The sequence below is a fragment of the Lycium barbarum genome, chromosome 12 (assembly GCF_019175385.1).
Source record: "Lycium barbarum isolate Lr01 chromosome 12, ASM1917538v2, whole genome shotgun sequence".
NCBI classification, from domain to species: Eukaryota; Viridiplantae; Streptophyta; class Magnoliopsida; order Solanales; family Solanaceae; genus Lycium; species Lycium barbarum.
In genome coordinates, this window is record NC_083348.1 from 81,084,182 (window position 1) to 81,099,824 (window position 15,643).

Sequence of the window (15,643 nt, forward strand, 5' to 3'; positions counted from 1 at the left end):
CATATGATATCAACTTGCAATTATGCAAGGTTGTTTGCTCAATTTTTAAATTATGAGCACGATTTCAAATTAAGAAATGATGTTAATAATATTGGTTTATAGCTAAGTTGGTTTAGCAGAAATTTTATGCCTCCAATTATAGCTAAACAATTGGTTATGAAAACAAACTCCCAAAAATAAATTTGGGATGAGATATATAATTTAATATATAGCAGCACTTGTACGCATCAAGCCAACAAGTTATAAAATTTCCCCTATCACAATTGGTTCAGGGTCAGGAACCAAATAATTCCCATCTAAGAATTTGAATGTGCGGTATATGATTGAATTGCTCCACCATAACGCACAAATATAGGTCCCCAAATGAGGTTGGGAGGTAAATGTTAGATTTCCTAACATTAGGAGGAGAGATGATAAGTGGCTGCAAAAGAAGGTATATGCAATGAATTATCACTGGTATGATCCTCGTTGAAAAGATAACTCACGTTAACTACCAGTCGCATTTATTGACCCAAAAGTGAATATTATATTCCAGCTGCAAATGCTCTAATTCCAATTAGAATTAAACTCCGTGAAGGATAGAGTCTATGGAGATAGACCGACCGGTTCCAAAGATTATACTCCTTGAAGAAGGAGTGGAGCAAATGATCAAGATGGTCTTACTAATGGGGCAGTTGATTTAAAATAGCACCACGATATAATATTTCATACAACCTTTGTATAGGTTCAGTTACCTGAAAATGATGAAAAATAAAGAGGTCTAAATAAGTTATGTCGTATTGGAACCGATATCAAATGACCATAGACGGTATCTTTGAAATAATGTAGCGCTCAACATTATAATGACGATGAGGATCTTGAATTCAAATCTATCAAAGAATGTGGACAGATATAACGATTGGCCAAATAAAAATACGCAGTTCAAGTATATTTTGTTTCACTTGGAAAAGTGATATTTTGGAACTATAATCCGAGGACCTCGAGGTATAACGTCAGTGGGGTACAAATGAATTCTTGTGCGAAAAATAAAATGAGAAATGAAAATCGTAAATATAAAGTACGGCTTGTGCCTTGTGGCATAAAGGTTTTTTGCAAAAGTCCTGACATTATTGTATGGAGATGTATGTATTCTCCTGTGATAGATGCAATGGGTTTTCTTATCAGTCTGGCAATATATAAAATTTTTGAATGCGTGAATTGTTGTCTATATGGCTACATAGACACCGAAAGAAAATCCGTAGGGATTTAAATTGGTTTAAAGCATTTAAGGTTTACGAAAATAAAGCTTCAACAAATCTTTATATAGGTTAAAGCGATTCCATTGAGTTACTCAATGGTTGTGATGTCGCTAAATATAAATGAACATCATTTTGACCTCATGATATGATGAGTATGTTGTATTGCATACTGCAAAAGAAATTATTAATATAGATTTGTTTATCCTAACAAATATTATAAAGGTTTTGTTAGTTATGTAAAATGCAGGGCATTGTTTTTATTATTACATGAAGTTTGTTCTTCAAGCGAGATACCGATTTTCATGTGATAGCTACTTACAAAGCAAGTCAGGCATGTGTCTAGCTGAGATTAATAATTCAACACATTTTGCAATAGTATAATGTTTTTTCGGAAATGAAGATTTCAACAATATTGTACGAAGCTTGCATAGCTTAATTGAAAGAAGGATATAACAAAGGAGACAAAATACATCACATTCCTCAAAGTTCATTTTCAGACATGATCTTCAACAGAAAGGTGAATAAGTTTTCAACAAATACGCTCGATTGATAAGTTGACGAATATGTTCACTAAAGCATTACCAACCTCGACATTTGAGAAGCAGATGTACAAGATTTGGATGTGTTGTCTCCAAGAATTAAGTGATACTTTAATCAGGAGGAGTATAATACGCGTTGTTCTCTTTTTCCCTTAACTGAGGTTTTGTCCCATCGGGTTTTCCTGGCAAGGTTTTTAATGAGACAGCTAACAATTCGTATTACAAGATATGCGTACTCTTTTTCCTTCACTAGGATTTTTTTTCACTGGGTTTTTCCTAGTAAGATTTTAACGTGACACATTATCTATTAAGACATGGACATTCAAGGGGAAGTGTTATGAAATAATAAGTGTGAATGTCCACCACTCTAGAAATAAATTCCCACCTCCTCCATGATCTCAAAGGTTTAATGTAGTGTCTTCCACTTCACCCATGCTCTTCCCCACATTCTCATATGTTGAATGTCATATTTATAGCTACCATTTTATATGCCTCTATGCACCACTATAAATAGAGGCATACGAATTCATATTGTATACACTTGAACATACTTGGGTGAATGAAAAAGCTCTCTTCTCTTGTCTCTCTTTATCTCTTTATTGTTCTTGCTTTCATCTTTTAATATATTATACTAACTCTTTTAGATTGATTTTAGAACAATATGATGGATGTGCCCCAATAAAAGAAATATCCGCTAAATTAAATTTGACATGCGTGGATGAAGTTGTGTGGATTTCTTTCATCCGGCTTGGTGACGTGTCCTCACGAGATTGACTACTAAATCTTTTGACACGGTTTGATCCATATTTAAAATAATTACTTCTTATTTCCTATACTGACGGACTGTATTAAAATATAACTAAATACATATAACAACAAAGATGTAAGTATTATTATGCAATTAAAAAAATTGTTATAGATACTTGAAAAATGTATTGTGCTTTAAAGAATAAAAAATAATTACTTACTAAAATAAAATTATACTTTCATGCTGTGTATGTGTAGATGGCTGTGAACAGTAATGATTATTGAAATTATTTAAATGACAATAAATTGATAAAAATCCTAATATTTGCAGAAATAAGGATGATTATCAATAAATTGTGTTAAAATTGAAAAAACGTGTATTTTGTGTTATCTAACAATCAGGAAGCCTTGAGACGTTAAATTTCAAGAACGCTGAGCCAAAATTGGATATCAACAATAATTAGTTTGTGGACCAAGATTAGTATGCTATTGGATAACCTGAGAGAAATGATCAGCTTCAAGGTAATATGTCAAAGACGGACAGTTTTTTTTATTTTTTATTTTTTATTTTTTTCCCTCCCTCATTTAGGAGGATTTATAGTGTTTTCACACTTCCTCTCCAGTGTGACTCGAACTCATGACCTACCGGTCGTGGGTGGAGGTGCTTAACCACTGAGCCATTGTCCAAAGACGGACAGTCAAGTCACACTTCATAGGAAAATAAGAAAAAGAACGTGTAATAGACTCCGTGGAATATTCTAACCCCTTTTTTAGGGCTAACTCTCAGAAGACTTAGTAGGCGTTTGGCCATAAGAATTATTCATTTTATTCCGAATTTTTTTTTCACTTTTCAGCATTTGGCCATAAGAATTTCGAATACAACTTGAAGTTGTATTCCGGAATATCAAAAAGTGAAATTTGTTACATTTCACCAAAAACTACAATTTTAAAAACTATGACAAAACACAATTTCAATTCCAACTCCAACTCCAAAACTTCAAAAAAAGTGAAATTTATTTTTTGGTTTCTATGGACAAACGGGGCCTTAGTAAGGTCCATAAGACTTCTTCATCTGGAAAATTTACATCCCCTTATTCACGCATTGCTTTGCTCTCTTTCCTTGACAATAAGGTACTCATTGCTTAGCAACCTTTTATCCCTATTATAGCCGAACCCTTCAGTCCTTATTTTTATACTTACTACAAACATCAGTACTCAGTTGTATCCATGGAGAAAGCTAGCTCTTTTCTTCTTTCTTTTGTCTTGCAATTACTCTATTTCTTAGTGGCATGCATTGCCACAAACATAAGCACTGATCAATCTGCTCTTCTAGCCTTCAAAGCCAGAGTTACTCTAAATTCTTCTCATCCCTTATCCCAAAATTGGTCTTCTCAAGCTTCCGTATGTGATTGGTTTGGAGTCACTTGCGGCTCTCGCCACCATAGGGTGACTGCACTAAATGTATCCGACATGGACATTCATGGGTCCATTCCGCCACAGTTGGGAAACCTCTCGTGTCTTGTTTCTGTCGATGTTAGCAGAAATTATTTACATGGAGACCTTCCTCAAGATTTGTCTCGTTTACGTGGATTGAAGGTGATGAATCTCGGGTACAATAATTTCAGTGGCGAGATACCAACATGGTTAGGTTTCTTTTCTGATCTTCAAATGTTAAATCTTGATAACAACAAATTCACGGGTATACCTCCTGCTTCTATTTCTAACCTATCCAAGTTAGAAACTCTCAGTGTTATCCGCAATCGTCTTCAAGGCAGTATCCCAAAGGAGATTGGGAACCTTCAGAGTCTAAAGGAGTTGACTTTATTAGAAAACAACCTTACTGGCTCTATCCCCTTCTCCATTTTCAACATTTCCAAGGTGCAGCTCACACATAATCAATTATCAGGGAGTCTTCCTGTAGATATATGCCGACGCTGTCTTCAAAAAATCAAGAGCATTTCAATAATTTCCAACCAGTTGAGTGGTCACATTCCAGCTGGTTTGTCTAACTGCACGGAACTGTATGAATTGAGATTGTCATACAATAAGTTCAATGGGACCATTCCACCAGAAATAGTAAACTTGGAGAGGCTTGAGTTCTTAAGCCTTGGGGGGAACAACTTGCAAGGTACATACTTGAGGCTTTCTCAATTAGAATAACATTGTATTTTACTACGTCGTGTTGCTCTGACGCTTATAATAATACTAGATGAGGTTTGCCCGTGCATAGCACGGACCCAACATTTTGAATTTGGATATAGTTTAATTTTTGTCTAATCTTTAGTTTAATTTGCGTCTATCTTTAGTTGCACCTATTATTTAAACACTAAAATAATTTTTTCCTGGCCATTAATACTTTAATAAACTGTATAACATAGTGTTATAGAATAAAAAGCAGAGATGATTGGCTTTAATGGAGAGCAATGTATACAAAATACAATAAAAATAGTTGATTCAAGCTATTTAATGGTACACAAAATAATGAATTGCACATCTTGAAGGTATACAACTACATATACTTACCAAATTTTGTAAGTATCTTATTTAAATAAGTATGCAGTGTAGTATCTTTTTAAATAGATATTTTTCGAGTAATATTTAGACCACATGGACAAACAAGGTAAATTTCCCTAGAATAAAGTCATTGAGTAAGTGTTTCTTATGCAGAGGATAATGAAATTTTTTCATGAACGAAAATAATGAAACACATTAAAGAAGTGGGGTCTCCATTTCTTCTAAGCACCAAGAGGTTTTTAGTATATACAACCTATAGATATACTAAATTTTTAGAAAACACTAATATCTTCATAGCGAATTTTCCTATGAGGAGTTTTGGTACATCTGCTTCGAACACTAACTAATTTTTTTTCCTCATAGGTACAAATATAAATATCGAAATTATCCACTATATATCTATTTAAGTTATACTAATTTCTCATTTTATGGCAATCTTTAAGCATATATATTCACATAACATACTTCAAAACTTAATCTAACCAGTAACCATAACCTTGTCCTACATTTTTCAATTATAAGGGAATGATAAATTTCAAAATTTTAGTAAACATGTGATTATTGTTAGAATTAAAGGAAAATAGTAACTTAATTGACTTTCCTTTACCACCATTGAATTACCATTAATTCATATTTGAATGAAAATGAAGTATATAAAGAGCCCTCTAAATATAATATTTTTTTAATGAAAAGCCTTCCTGAGTCTGCAAAATTCCTTAAAACTTCAATAAACAAAAAATAAAGGATTATTATATGCGACAATTTTTTCCAATGCCTTCTCTGTTCAAATTTTCTACAGAAGTTACCAAACAAATAATTCCAAATTGTTTTTATACATTTGTTAGTAGAAGTTCATAACAGTATTTATTGGGCAAAAATTAATAATTTAAGGAACTTGGAGTATTGAAAGTATATATGAATACAGGAACTGCTATATCTAGTCTAATATAAAAAATTTATGATTTTACTTTGTAAACAATGGGGTTGAAAATGTGGGAGTGGAAACTGGAAAAAATTTAACCAAAAAAAAAAAAAAGGAAACTGAAAACAAAGAGTTGTCAGCCACAAAATGGGCCCACTGTGAAATTGCAAAGAGAACACGTAAACTACAAAGAAAGAGGTGGCCAATGAATTGTTTGAAAAGGAGATGCTGACGCTGACTTTACCATTTAATAGTTGAAATTACAAGAATGCCCTTAGTCGTCCTATAGGCATGTCGACGATCCCTACATCATGCAGTTATTACTAGACGGCTTATGTCCGTGCGCATTTTAGATTATAGTGCATCTATGTGTATGTAATTATCTTTGAATAGTGTTTATATATATATATATATATATATATATATATATATATATATATATATATATAGAGAGAGAGAGAGAGAGAGAGAGAGAGAGAGTATATGTTATGTTTAAAACATGATTAATATAACATTGTAGTTTGTGCTCCGTATCTAAAATTTTATTATATTAATGTTTGCTACGAATACAAAATCGGCAAATTTATTAATATTTTTTAAAAGATAAGACTTGTTGTAGAAATTGATTTTCTATCTAAACGAAGAAATACTATTTTTTAATTGTTGGTAAGTATTTTCGGTTTAGCTCATTTTACTTGTCATATTGTCTTTTGCATTAAAATTTATCTTATTTTAAAATATAAATATTTTAAGTATATTTAGTGAACATAATAACTTGATTTTGTCAATATGGGATACTATGTTCAAAACACGATTAATATAACATTGTAGTTTGTGCTCCGTATTTAAAATTTTATTATATTAGTGTTTACTACGAATACGCATGGTGTTTAATATGGGGCCCACATTTTTTTTAACATTGTTTTCTTTTAAATATGGGATTCACTTTTTTTTTTTTTTTTCAATATTGCTTGATTTTATTAATATGGGGTCCACTTTTTTTTCCGTGAGTTTGGATGTGGTGGGTTACACTTTTTTTTTAATACTGGATGGTATTTAATATGGGGCCCACAGTGTGGGATTCATTATTTTTTTTATATATATTGCTTGATTTTGTCAATGTGGGATACTATGTTCAAAACACGATTAATATAACATTATAATTTGTGCTTTAAAACTTTATTATATTAGTGTTTGCTACGAATACGCACGGTGTTTAATATGGGGCCCACATTTTTTTTTAATATTCCTTGATTTTGTTAATATGGGGTTCACTTTTTTTTCCCGTAAGTTTGGATGTGGTGGATTCCACTTTTTTTTTATACTGGATGACGTTTAATATGGAGCCCACATTTTTTTTAATATTAGTTATTGTTTAATATATATAGGGCCCACAATTTTTTTTAATGGGCCTCTTTAATATGGGACTCAATTTTTTTTTTAATATATACTATGTTCAAAACACGATTGATATAACATTGTAATTTGTGCTCCGTATCTAAAACTTTATTATATTAGTGTTTGCTAAGAATACAAAGTCTGCACTTTTTTTTTGACATTGTTTATTTTTTTAATATGGGATTCATTTTTTTTTTTATATATTGCTTGATTTTGTCAATATGAGATACTATGTTCAAAACACGATTAATATAACATTGTAGTTTATGCTCCGTATTTAAAACTTTATTATATTAGTGTTTGCTACAAATACACACGGTATTTAATATGGGGTCCACAATTTTTTTTAACATTGTTTGTTTTTTTAATATGGGATTCACTTTTTTTTTTTTAATATTACTTAATTTTGTTAATATGGGGTTCACTTTTTTTTTCCTGAGAGTTTGGATGTGGTGGGTTTCACCTTTTTTTTTAATACTAGATGATGTTTAATATGGGGCCCACATTTTTTTTAATTTTAGTTGTTGTTTAATATATATGGGGCCAACAATTTTTTTTATGGACCTGTTTAATATGGGGCCCAATTTTTTTTTATATATGTATTAAGTTCAAAACACGATTGATATAACATTGTAATTTGTGCTCCGTATCTAAAAATTTATTATATTAATGTTTGCTACGAATACGCATGGTGTTTAATATGGGGCCCACTTTTTTTTTTTTTAACATTGTTTGTTTTTTAAATATGGGATTCACTTTTTTTTTATATAATACTGGTTGGTATTTAATATGGGGCCCATAATGTTTTTTTAAATATTAGTTGTTGTTTAATATATATGGGATCTACAATTTTTTTTTATAATTTTTTTAGAGCCTGTTTAATATAGGGTCCAAAAGTTTTTTTTTAATGGGGCCCATCAACGGACGACGAAGAGGGACGACCAAACTCCCTCTTCTAAGTAGTAGTAATTAAAAAGTCTTGGTCCCACTCCATTTTTTTTACTCGCATACTTCAATTTATGCGTCTTACTTTCATTTTTAGTATGTTTTAAAAAAAATATTACTTTCTATATTTAATAATAACTATTTTATTCCAACATCTACTTTGCATGTTTAAAACTACAAGATTCAAAGAACATTTTGGTACAATATACAACTTTTAGTTTAAGACCAAAGGTTCAAAAGTTATTCTTATTTGTTTAAATTACATGTCCAATCAAACTAAGACACATAAAAATAAAATGGAATGAGTACATTTTTAGCCCTACTCTATTTACAATACTACTTTCGTCCCATTTTTATGTGTCATTGACATACAAAATTTAAGAAAAAAGAAAGACTTTAAAACTTGCGGTCTAAAACAAGTCCTAAACATTTGTATGACCGCTAATTATCTCACTAAGAGAAAAATAAGAACTTTAAAATTAAATGATCTTTAAGTATAGAAAGATGTTATTCTTTTTAGGACAGGTTAAAACATAAAGTGTATTACATAAATTAGATCGGGCCGGATACTACATAGGCAATTGGAGGTACATATATATGTTTGGTTGGATGAGTGTCTAATCTAAAAATGGAACTCCGATATATTATTTGAAGTTTCCGGAAAAGAATAAAATGTTTTCAATAACCGCTATGGGAATACCTTTTAAGAATAATTTTTTTTTAAAAGATTCTATGGATTAAAACCGAGTCTATCATAGAATATCTGCTTTCTTTGGCTTTGTTAATTGACAATTAACACCTTGAGCAACAGCATAAGTGGACAAGAAGCTAACTTTGCAAGTTGGTTGCCGTTTGTTAAAATAATTTGCAGGCAAAATTCCAGCAAAGATTGGTAATTTACGAAACTTGCAGCAATTGCAACTGGAGAACAATCAAATTGTGGGTTCAATACCGCGCACCATATCCAACTTGTCATTGCTATGGATACTTAATTTCAACACCAACAACTTAACAGGTGATTTTCAAGCAATATTTCTTGTTTGGCCATCCAGATATACTCTTTCTGAGTTGTCTCGTGGAAGTTAGAACAAAAAAACAAAAACTGACATTAATTTGGATCTTTTTGCTCTTTATATATAATGTGGCAGGTGTTATACCTAGAGAGATTGGGAACCTTCACAAATTGGAGAGCCTTTATTTGCAATTTAATAACTTTGGTGGAGTTATACCAAGCTCAATCTCCAATTTATCAAATCTAAAGGGATTATATCTTCATGTTAACAAATTGTGTGGCCCGATTCCTAACTCATTGGGGGATTTGAGACAGCTTGAATATTTGAATTTGGCTAACAATAATTTAACAGGTAATTCACAGCCAAAATATTTTTGTTTGATAATCCAGGCTAGTCTTGCATCATCTATGGAAGTTCTTGATTATTGATTGCACTATTATCTATATATATTGATGCTGGTACATTTGAGCAATCAAATAAACTTATTAAGTTCATAGATACTCTTCTTAGCGGTTGCATAGAAGTTAGAGTAAAATTAAAGGTTAACTACATTAACACCCATATAATATGATACAATTTAGTATATATTTAAAATCAAACAGTTACACCACCTGTACTATCGAAAAAGTATTAAAAGACAAACTGAAATTATAAATTAATTCTTTTTAAGTATTTATATTTAAATAAAATTTAAGAAAGAAGTTAAATATTCTTATTGAAAAATTGTACTCACGCCTTTGATTGAAAAACAACACAAAAGATACATATTTCAATAAATTAGTTATGGGACACGTGCAACTCATAAATTGACATTAGAAAAATTGATATTTAAAGACAATTATGTTTTCACTACATATATATTTTATGAAATAAATTGAGTTATAAAATATAATTAAATCCAAATAAACATGTCGAATTAATATGATATATTGCATTATGAACTTCATCAATACTTTAAAAATATAATAGAAATATAAAAAAAATACTAACATGACGTGAAGAAATACAATATTATAAATGTATTTTGTTTTTCTTATGTCACAAAAAATTCTGATAGGAAAACAGAACCAAAAGAAAGTATAGCAAATATTGCTATCAAAGAGGAATGCTTTTTAAAGCTATCTATTTTAGCTAAATAACAAAGTGCAAAAATAAAAGATACAAAAATATTACGGAGGGGCCGATGAAAATAGAGAAAATTGTTATAGACGACAGGAGGATGGGCGAGGTTAAATTTTTTGTGTGTGATAACACCTCACCCTTCTGTGTCTTGCTACATCTCACTCCGTCTATCATTTGCATTAAAAGCAATCTTATATTCTTCACAATATTTAAGCTAGAATGAACGCACACTGATTGTCAATACAAAATTTATTCAAGAATCTTTGCTCCACCAACATCCTAATGTCATCCTCTCATATCCATGCTTCTATGGTCTTGGTATAGGCGTATAGCATAGCCACCAACTATATGTGCATAGTTCAATGTCTAAAAATATTCAAAAGTAACGTCAAGAGTCAAGACTTAAGCAACACCTCTTGGGTAGTGATGAAGGAGAAGTTTCATCTTGCTTGGGCTTTGATAACAGTAAGAATAATGTGTTTTATTAGATAAATCTGGTTTGTATTAAATTAGTCAAATGAATTTAGTCTCAATTAACTTATTTAATATAACTTTTCAATTCTCTTAATTTATACGAAAAGAAAATTGGTTAGTGCGAGTTTGGTTCATGTACTGCTTTGAATGAATAATTAATTAAATTGTTAAAAGCAACTCTTCAAATTCAACACTAGAAGATGAAAAGAATGCATGAGAATTTAAAGATTCATCTGAAAACGTTACTGCAATAAATTTCTTACAATTAAAGGGTAATATAATGAAGTTTATAAATATTTGAGGATAAAGTTTCTAATATATGAAATTAAAATACTAATGACTTCCTACTTTTTGCAAGAGGTGAATAGATTGGTCTCATAAAAAATAAAAAAAACATATGTTCATCGGAAGCACTTAAAATATTTCAAGTCTATTTTGATCACGTTTGATCAAAATTACATGGAGCATCTAATGGGTTTCTACAATAGATTAATTAATTTCATAATTCATTAGTAACACTTTAATTGTGTATATGTTGGTTTCCCTTGGATTGAAGGGATGATTACGTTTAGTTTGGATAATAAATGCTCTAATTACTACCGTTTATAACGTCTCTAAATATGATATAAAGCCTACCATCGTCACCCATTTCTCAAGAAATAAATTGCTTTAAGCTTAGATTTTTCTTGGGAAAACCAAAAGCCTCCCTAAAGCTGATTGTCTTAATGTACCACATTAGTTGTTTTTTTAAATATTTATTATGATTATAATTATTTGTGTTTGTTTGAAGGAGAAAAGTATCATTCAACTTTACAAGAGCATTTTAACGTGAAAAGTGAATGGGAGCATTAAAATAGAACTGCTTAACATCCTTTTCACTCACACTTAAATATTATTATTTAATTAGAAATTACCTTGCACACGTTTTGATAAGTGAATGTGGAGCATTAAGATAAAACTTATGAGCTTCTTATTCACTCATCTTTTTTAATTAGGATTTCATTCCTTACAGAAAATAACTTACTGCTCCTGAACATGATTGAGCCTTCATGTAATGATAATATTACTATTTAATATTTATTATATTAGAAGTTTTATGTTTTATTACATTTTAATTTACAGCAGGGGCAAAACGGTAATTCAACTTTAATGGTAAGAGCTTCCCTCTTTTAATATAATATAATATAATCTGATGTCTATTTTCTTTTATAATCACAGGCTGAACAAAGATTTTCAACAAACATATATATTCTCTTTTTCAAATTTTATAAAAATTAAACACATAAGAATTGCGTGTATTTGAGACGGAATCATATTACAGACCGTTTAATGTAATTAACCGTAAAATTAAAAATATATCATTAATTTAAATCTTTTTGTTCTCTGTGATGTGGCAGGTGTTATACCTAGAGAGATTGGGAACCTTCGCAAATTGGAGAGACTTTATTTGCACGTTAATAACTTTGGTGGAGTTATACCAAGCTCAATCTCCAATTCCTCAAATCTAAAGACATTATATCTCGATGATAACAAATTGAGTGGCAAAATTCCTAACTCATTGGGGGATTTGAGAGAACTTAAATATCTGGGTTTGTCCAATAATAAATTATGGTCTCCACATCTGAGTATCTTAACTTCATTGGTGAACTGCAGATCTTTGAGAGCTATGGGATTTGGGGATAATCCTCTGAATGGTGTTCTTCCAGATTCCATTGGTAATCTCTCCACTTCTCTTGAACAGTTTTATTTAGATCATTGTGAAATTAGGGGCCAGATACCGTTAGGAATTGGGAATTTAAGTAACTTATTCATTTTGTCCCTACACGGCAATGAATTGACTGGATCAGTGCCAAGAACATTATGTAATTTACACAATCTTCAAATTTTAGGGCTTGATGATAATAGGTTAAGTGGACCCTTGCCGGAGTGCCTTTGCAAATTGCCGGTGTTGGGAGAAGTTGATTTGTCATATAATCAAATTTCGGGTCAGATACCGGATTGCATCGGTAACATTACCTCTTTGAGAGTGATTTATCTAAATTCAAATAGGCTCACTAACATACCCATGAGTCTGTGGAGCCTCAAAGATCTTTTGAAGCTTGACTTGTCAAATAATTCTTTGGTTGGTTCACTGCCTCCTGATTTTGGTAACTTGAACCACATAATACTCATAGATCTGTCAAGGAATCACCTTTCAGGAAGTATTCCCTCCATGGTTGGGGACTTGCAGAGTCTTATTTATCTTTCTTTGGCTTATAATGAGTTACAAGGATCTATTCCGGAGTCACTCGGCAAAATGATAAGTTTGGAATCAGCGAATCTATCCAATAACATTCTTTCAGGTACGATTCCAAAATTACTAGAGTCACTTCGATATCTGAAGGATTTCAATGTATCATTCAATAGATTAGAAGGTGAAATTCCAAGTAAAGGACCTTTTCTTAATTTCACCTCTCAATCTTTTATGGGAAATGAAGAGTTGTGCGGCAATTTGCTTTTCCGGCCTTGTATGACTAGGTCTTTTCATCAGTCAAGGAGAAGCAAATTGCTACTGATTATACTTGTCCCATTAGTTGCTTCACTGATGGCACTTGCCTCAATCGTTGTGTTTATGTTAAGGAGAAGTGGGAATAGAAATGTTCCAACTCAAGCCAAATCCTTACCTGCAAGAACAACACTATCAAGGATTTCATACATTGAAGTTGAAAGGGCAACGCAAGGGTTCGACCAATGCAACTTGCTAGGCTCTGGAGGTTATGGATCTGTTTACAAGGGCATCTTTGCAAATGGGATGGTTTGGGCAATCAAAGTGTTTAATTTACAGATTGAAGGTGCATTCAAGAGTTTTGATTCTGAATGCGAAGTTTTACGCAACCTTCGCCATAGGAATCTTACCAAAGTTATCACCAGTTGTACTAACTTGGATTTTAAAGCTTTACTTTTGGAGTACATGCCCAATGGAAGCCTGGAGCAGTGGTTACATTCTGATGGTTACTTCTTGAATATGATCCAAAGATTAGACATAATGATCGATGTTGCATCTGCTTTGGAATATCTCCATCATGGTTATGCCACAGTCGTTGTACATAGTGACTTGAAGCCTAGCAACGTCTTGTTAGACGAAAGGCTGATTGGACATGTGAGTGACTTTGGCCTGGCCAAGTTATTGGGAGAAGGGGAATCTATTGCTCATACTAGAACACTTGCTACAATGGGCTACATTGCACCAGGTAACTTTCTTTTTGGTCTCTCGTTATCGATTATGAAGTGTTATTGTACATTAACTAGTACTTATGTAAGTTTTGATGTAATATATCACAGATTTTGCATGAAAAATATGGTACTGAAAACATTGAAATATAACTGTCAAACTCTATATTTGTGCATACGACCATAAAGAAAAAGAAACTTGCAGTAATATCGTGTCAGTTAATTTCCTTACTCTTGTTTCATTCCTGTTGTACCCTCATTTATTTTATTTTTATCTACTATTCAAGGTAGATTCAACTGTTTTTATATCTTCCAAATATATACCTATGATTTTCGTTTATTTATTTGGCACATTAAGAAACTAATTACTCTAGTAACATTGGATCAGAGTACGGAACAGTAGGATTAGTTTCTAGAAGATGTGATGTGTATAGCTATGGGATAATGGTCATGGAGACTTTCACAAGAAAAAGGCCATATGATGAAATGTTTAAAGAAAATTTGAGCATGAGGAGTTGGGTCTATAATTCGCTACGTGCAGCACCAGAGGAGATTATTGATGTCACATTAATGGAACCAGAAGAGATTGATTTCCAGAAAAAGTTGCTTTGTGTGTCCTCTATTTTGGAGTTGGCATTGCATTGTACAACTGAAACTCCCAATGAAAGATTGAACATGAAAGAAGTCCTGGCAAATATCAAGAAGATCAAACTGGAATTCCTTCGCAAATGATGTAACAAGGTTCATTTGAAGGTAAATATCCAACTCTCTCAAATATTCAAGGAATTTTTTCCTTATTCAAGAATAGAAAGGATTATTGTCTTGTCTGTACCATATATAAACGTTGAACTGGGTAATTGTTTTCATACAAATATAAACCACTGTAGTAAAAAGAGAAGAAAAAAAGAAGAAGAGAGAAATGGATTGAAGGACAACTTCTTTAAGAGTCTAGTTTAAGAAGGAAAATAAAAAAACAAAGACCAGTGAAATTAAAAAAGAAACTTTAAGTTCAAAAAAATTTAGAGTTCAATATAACAAGGGAAAAATATGAAAAGAAATTGTGGTCTAATGCAAATGGTGTAGGGAAATAGGTATCTTGATAGATTATAAATGATAGACTCAAGTCTTTTCCTATTTCTCAATTGGTCTTCTGCTCAAGGACAACTCAATTTTGATCCCATTTAATATTTTTACAGGTAGTGCCGCCTCTTCCTCCTGGTGTTAGCAAATTTGGATGACCCCAATTGAGATGACAACCACCATTTGGTCCGAGATTTGAACTTTTCTTGTTTCTTGTGCTTTTCTCTTGTGTACTATTTCAAGTTTGAGTGTGTGTGTGTGTCAAATAACTTTTATATATAAGATGTGTACTAATAAAGTTGGTATAGAAGGATGCCTTGTGTAATATGAACGATCGTAATGAAGAGATTTGGAGAAAGCCCATATCAAATCCCCATTTCTGTTTCTAGCAGCTCCCCCAATCCCAGCTGTGTGATTACCACTATTACGACTACCTTCAAT

The 15,643-nt window shown here is 31.7% G+C and overlaps 2 protein-coding genes across 2 annotated transcripts; both read left to right on the top strand.

Annotated features, from left to right (window-relative positions):
* Window positions 1–3,465: 3,465 nt before the first annotated feature.
* LOC132624518 (probable leucine-rich repeat receptor-like protein kinase At1g35710) lies at window positions 3,466–9,744 on the top strand. The gene is made up of 3 exons (XM_060339285.1): window positions 3,466–4,652; window positions 9,175–9,318; window positions 9,452–9,744. Exons 1-3 carry the CDS (start codon window positions 3,752–3,754, stop codon window positions 9,742–9,744), a joined length of 1,338 nt encoding a protein of 445 aa, XP_060195268.1. The 5' UTR covers window positions 3,466–3,751.
* Window positions 9,745–12,299: 2,555 nt separating this feature from the next.
* On the top strand, window positions 12,300–15,457 carry LOC132623705 (receptor kinase-like protein Xa21). Its single transcript, XM_060338493.1, has 3 exons — window positions 12,300–14,142; window positions 14,511–14,875; window positions 15,319–15,457. Exons 1-2 carry the CDS (start codon window positions 12,579–12,581, stop codon window positions 14,852–14,854), a joined length of 1,908 nt encoding a protein of 635 aa, XP_060194476.1. The 5' UTR covers window positions 12,300–12,578; the 3' UTR covers window positions 14,855–14,875; window positions 15,319–15,457.
* Window positions 15,458–15,643: the final 186 nt, after the last annotated feature.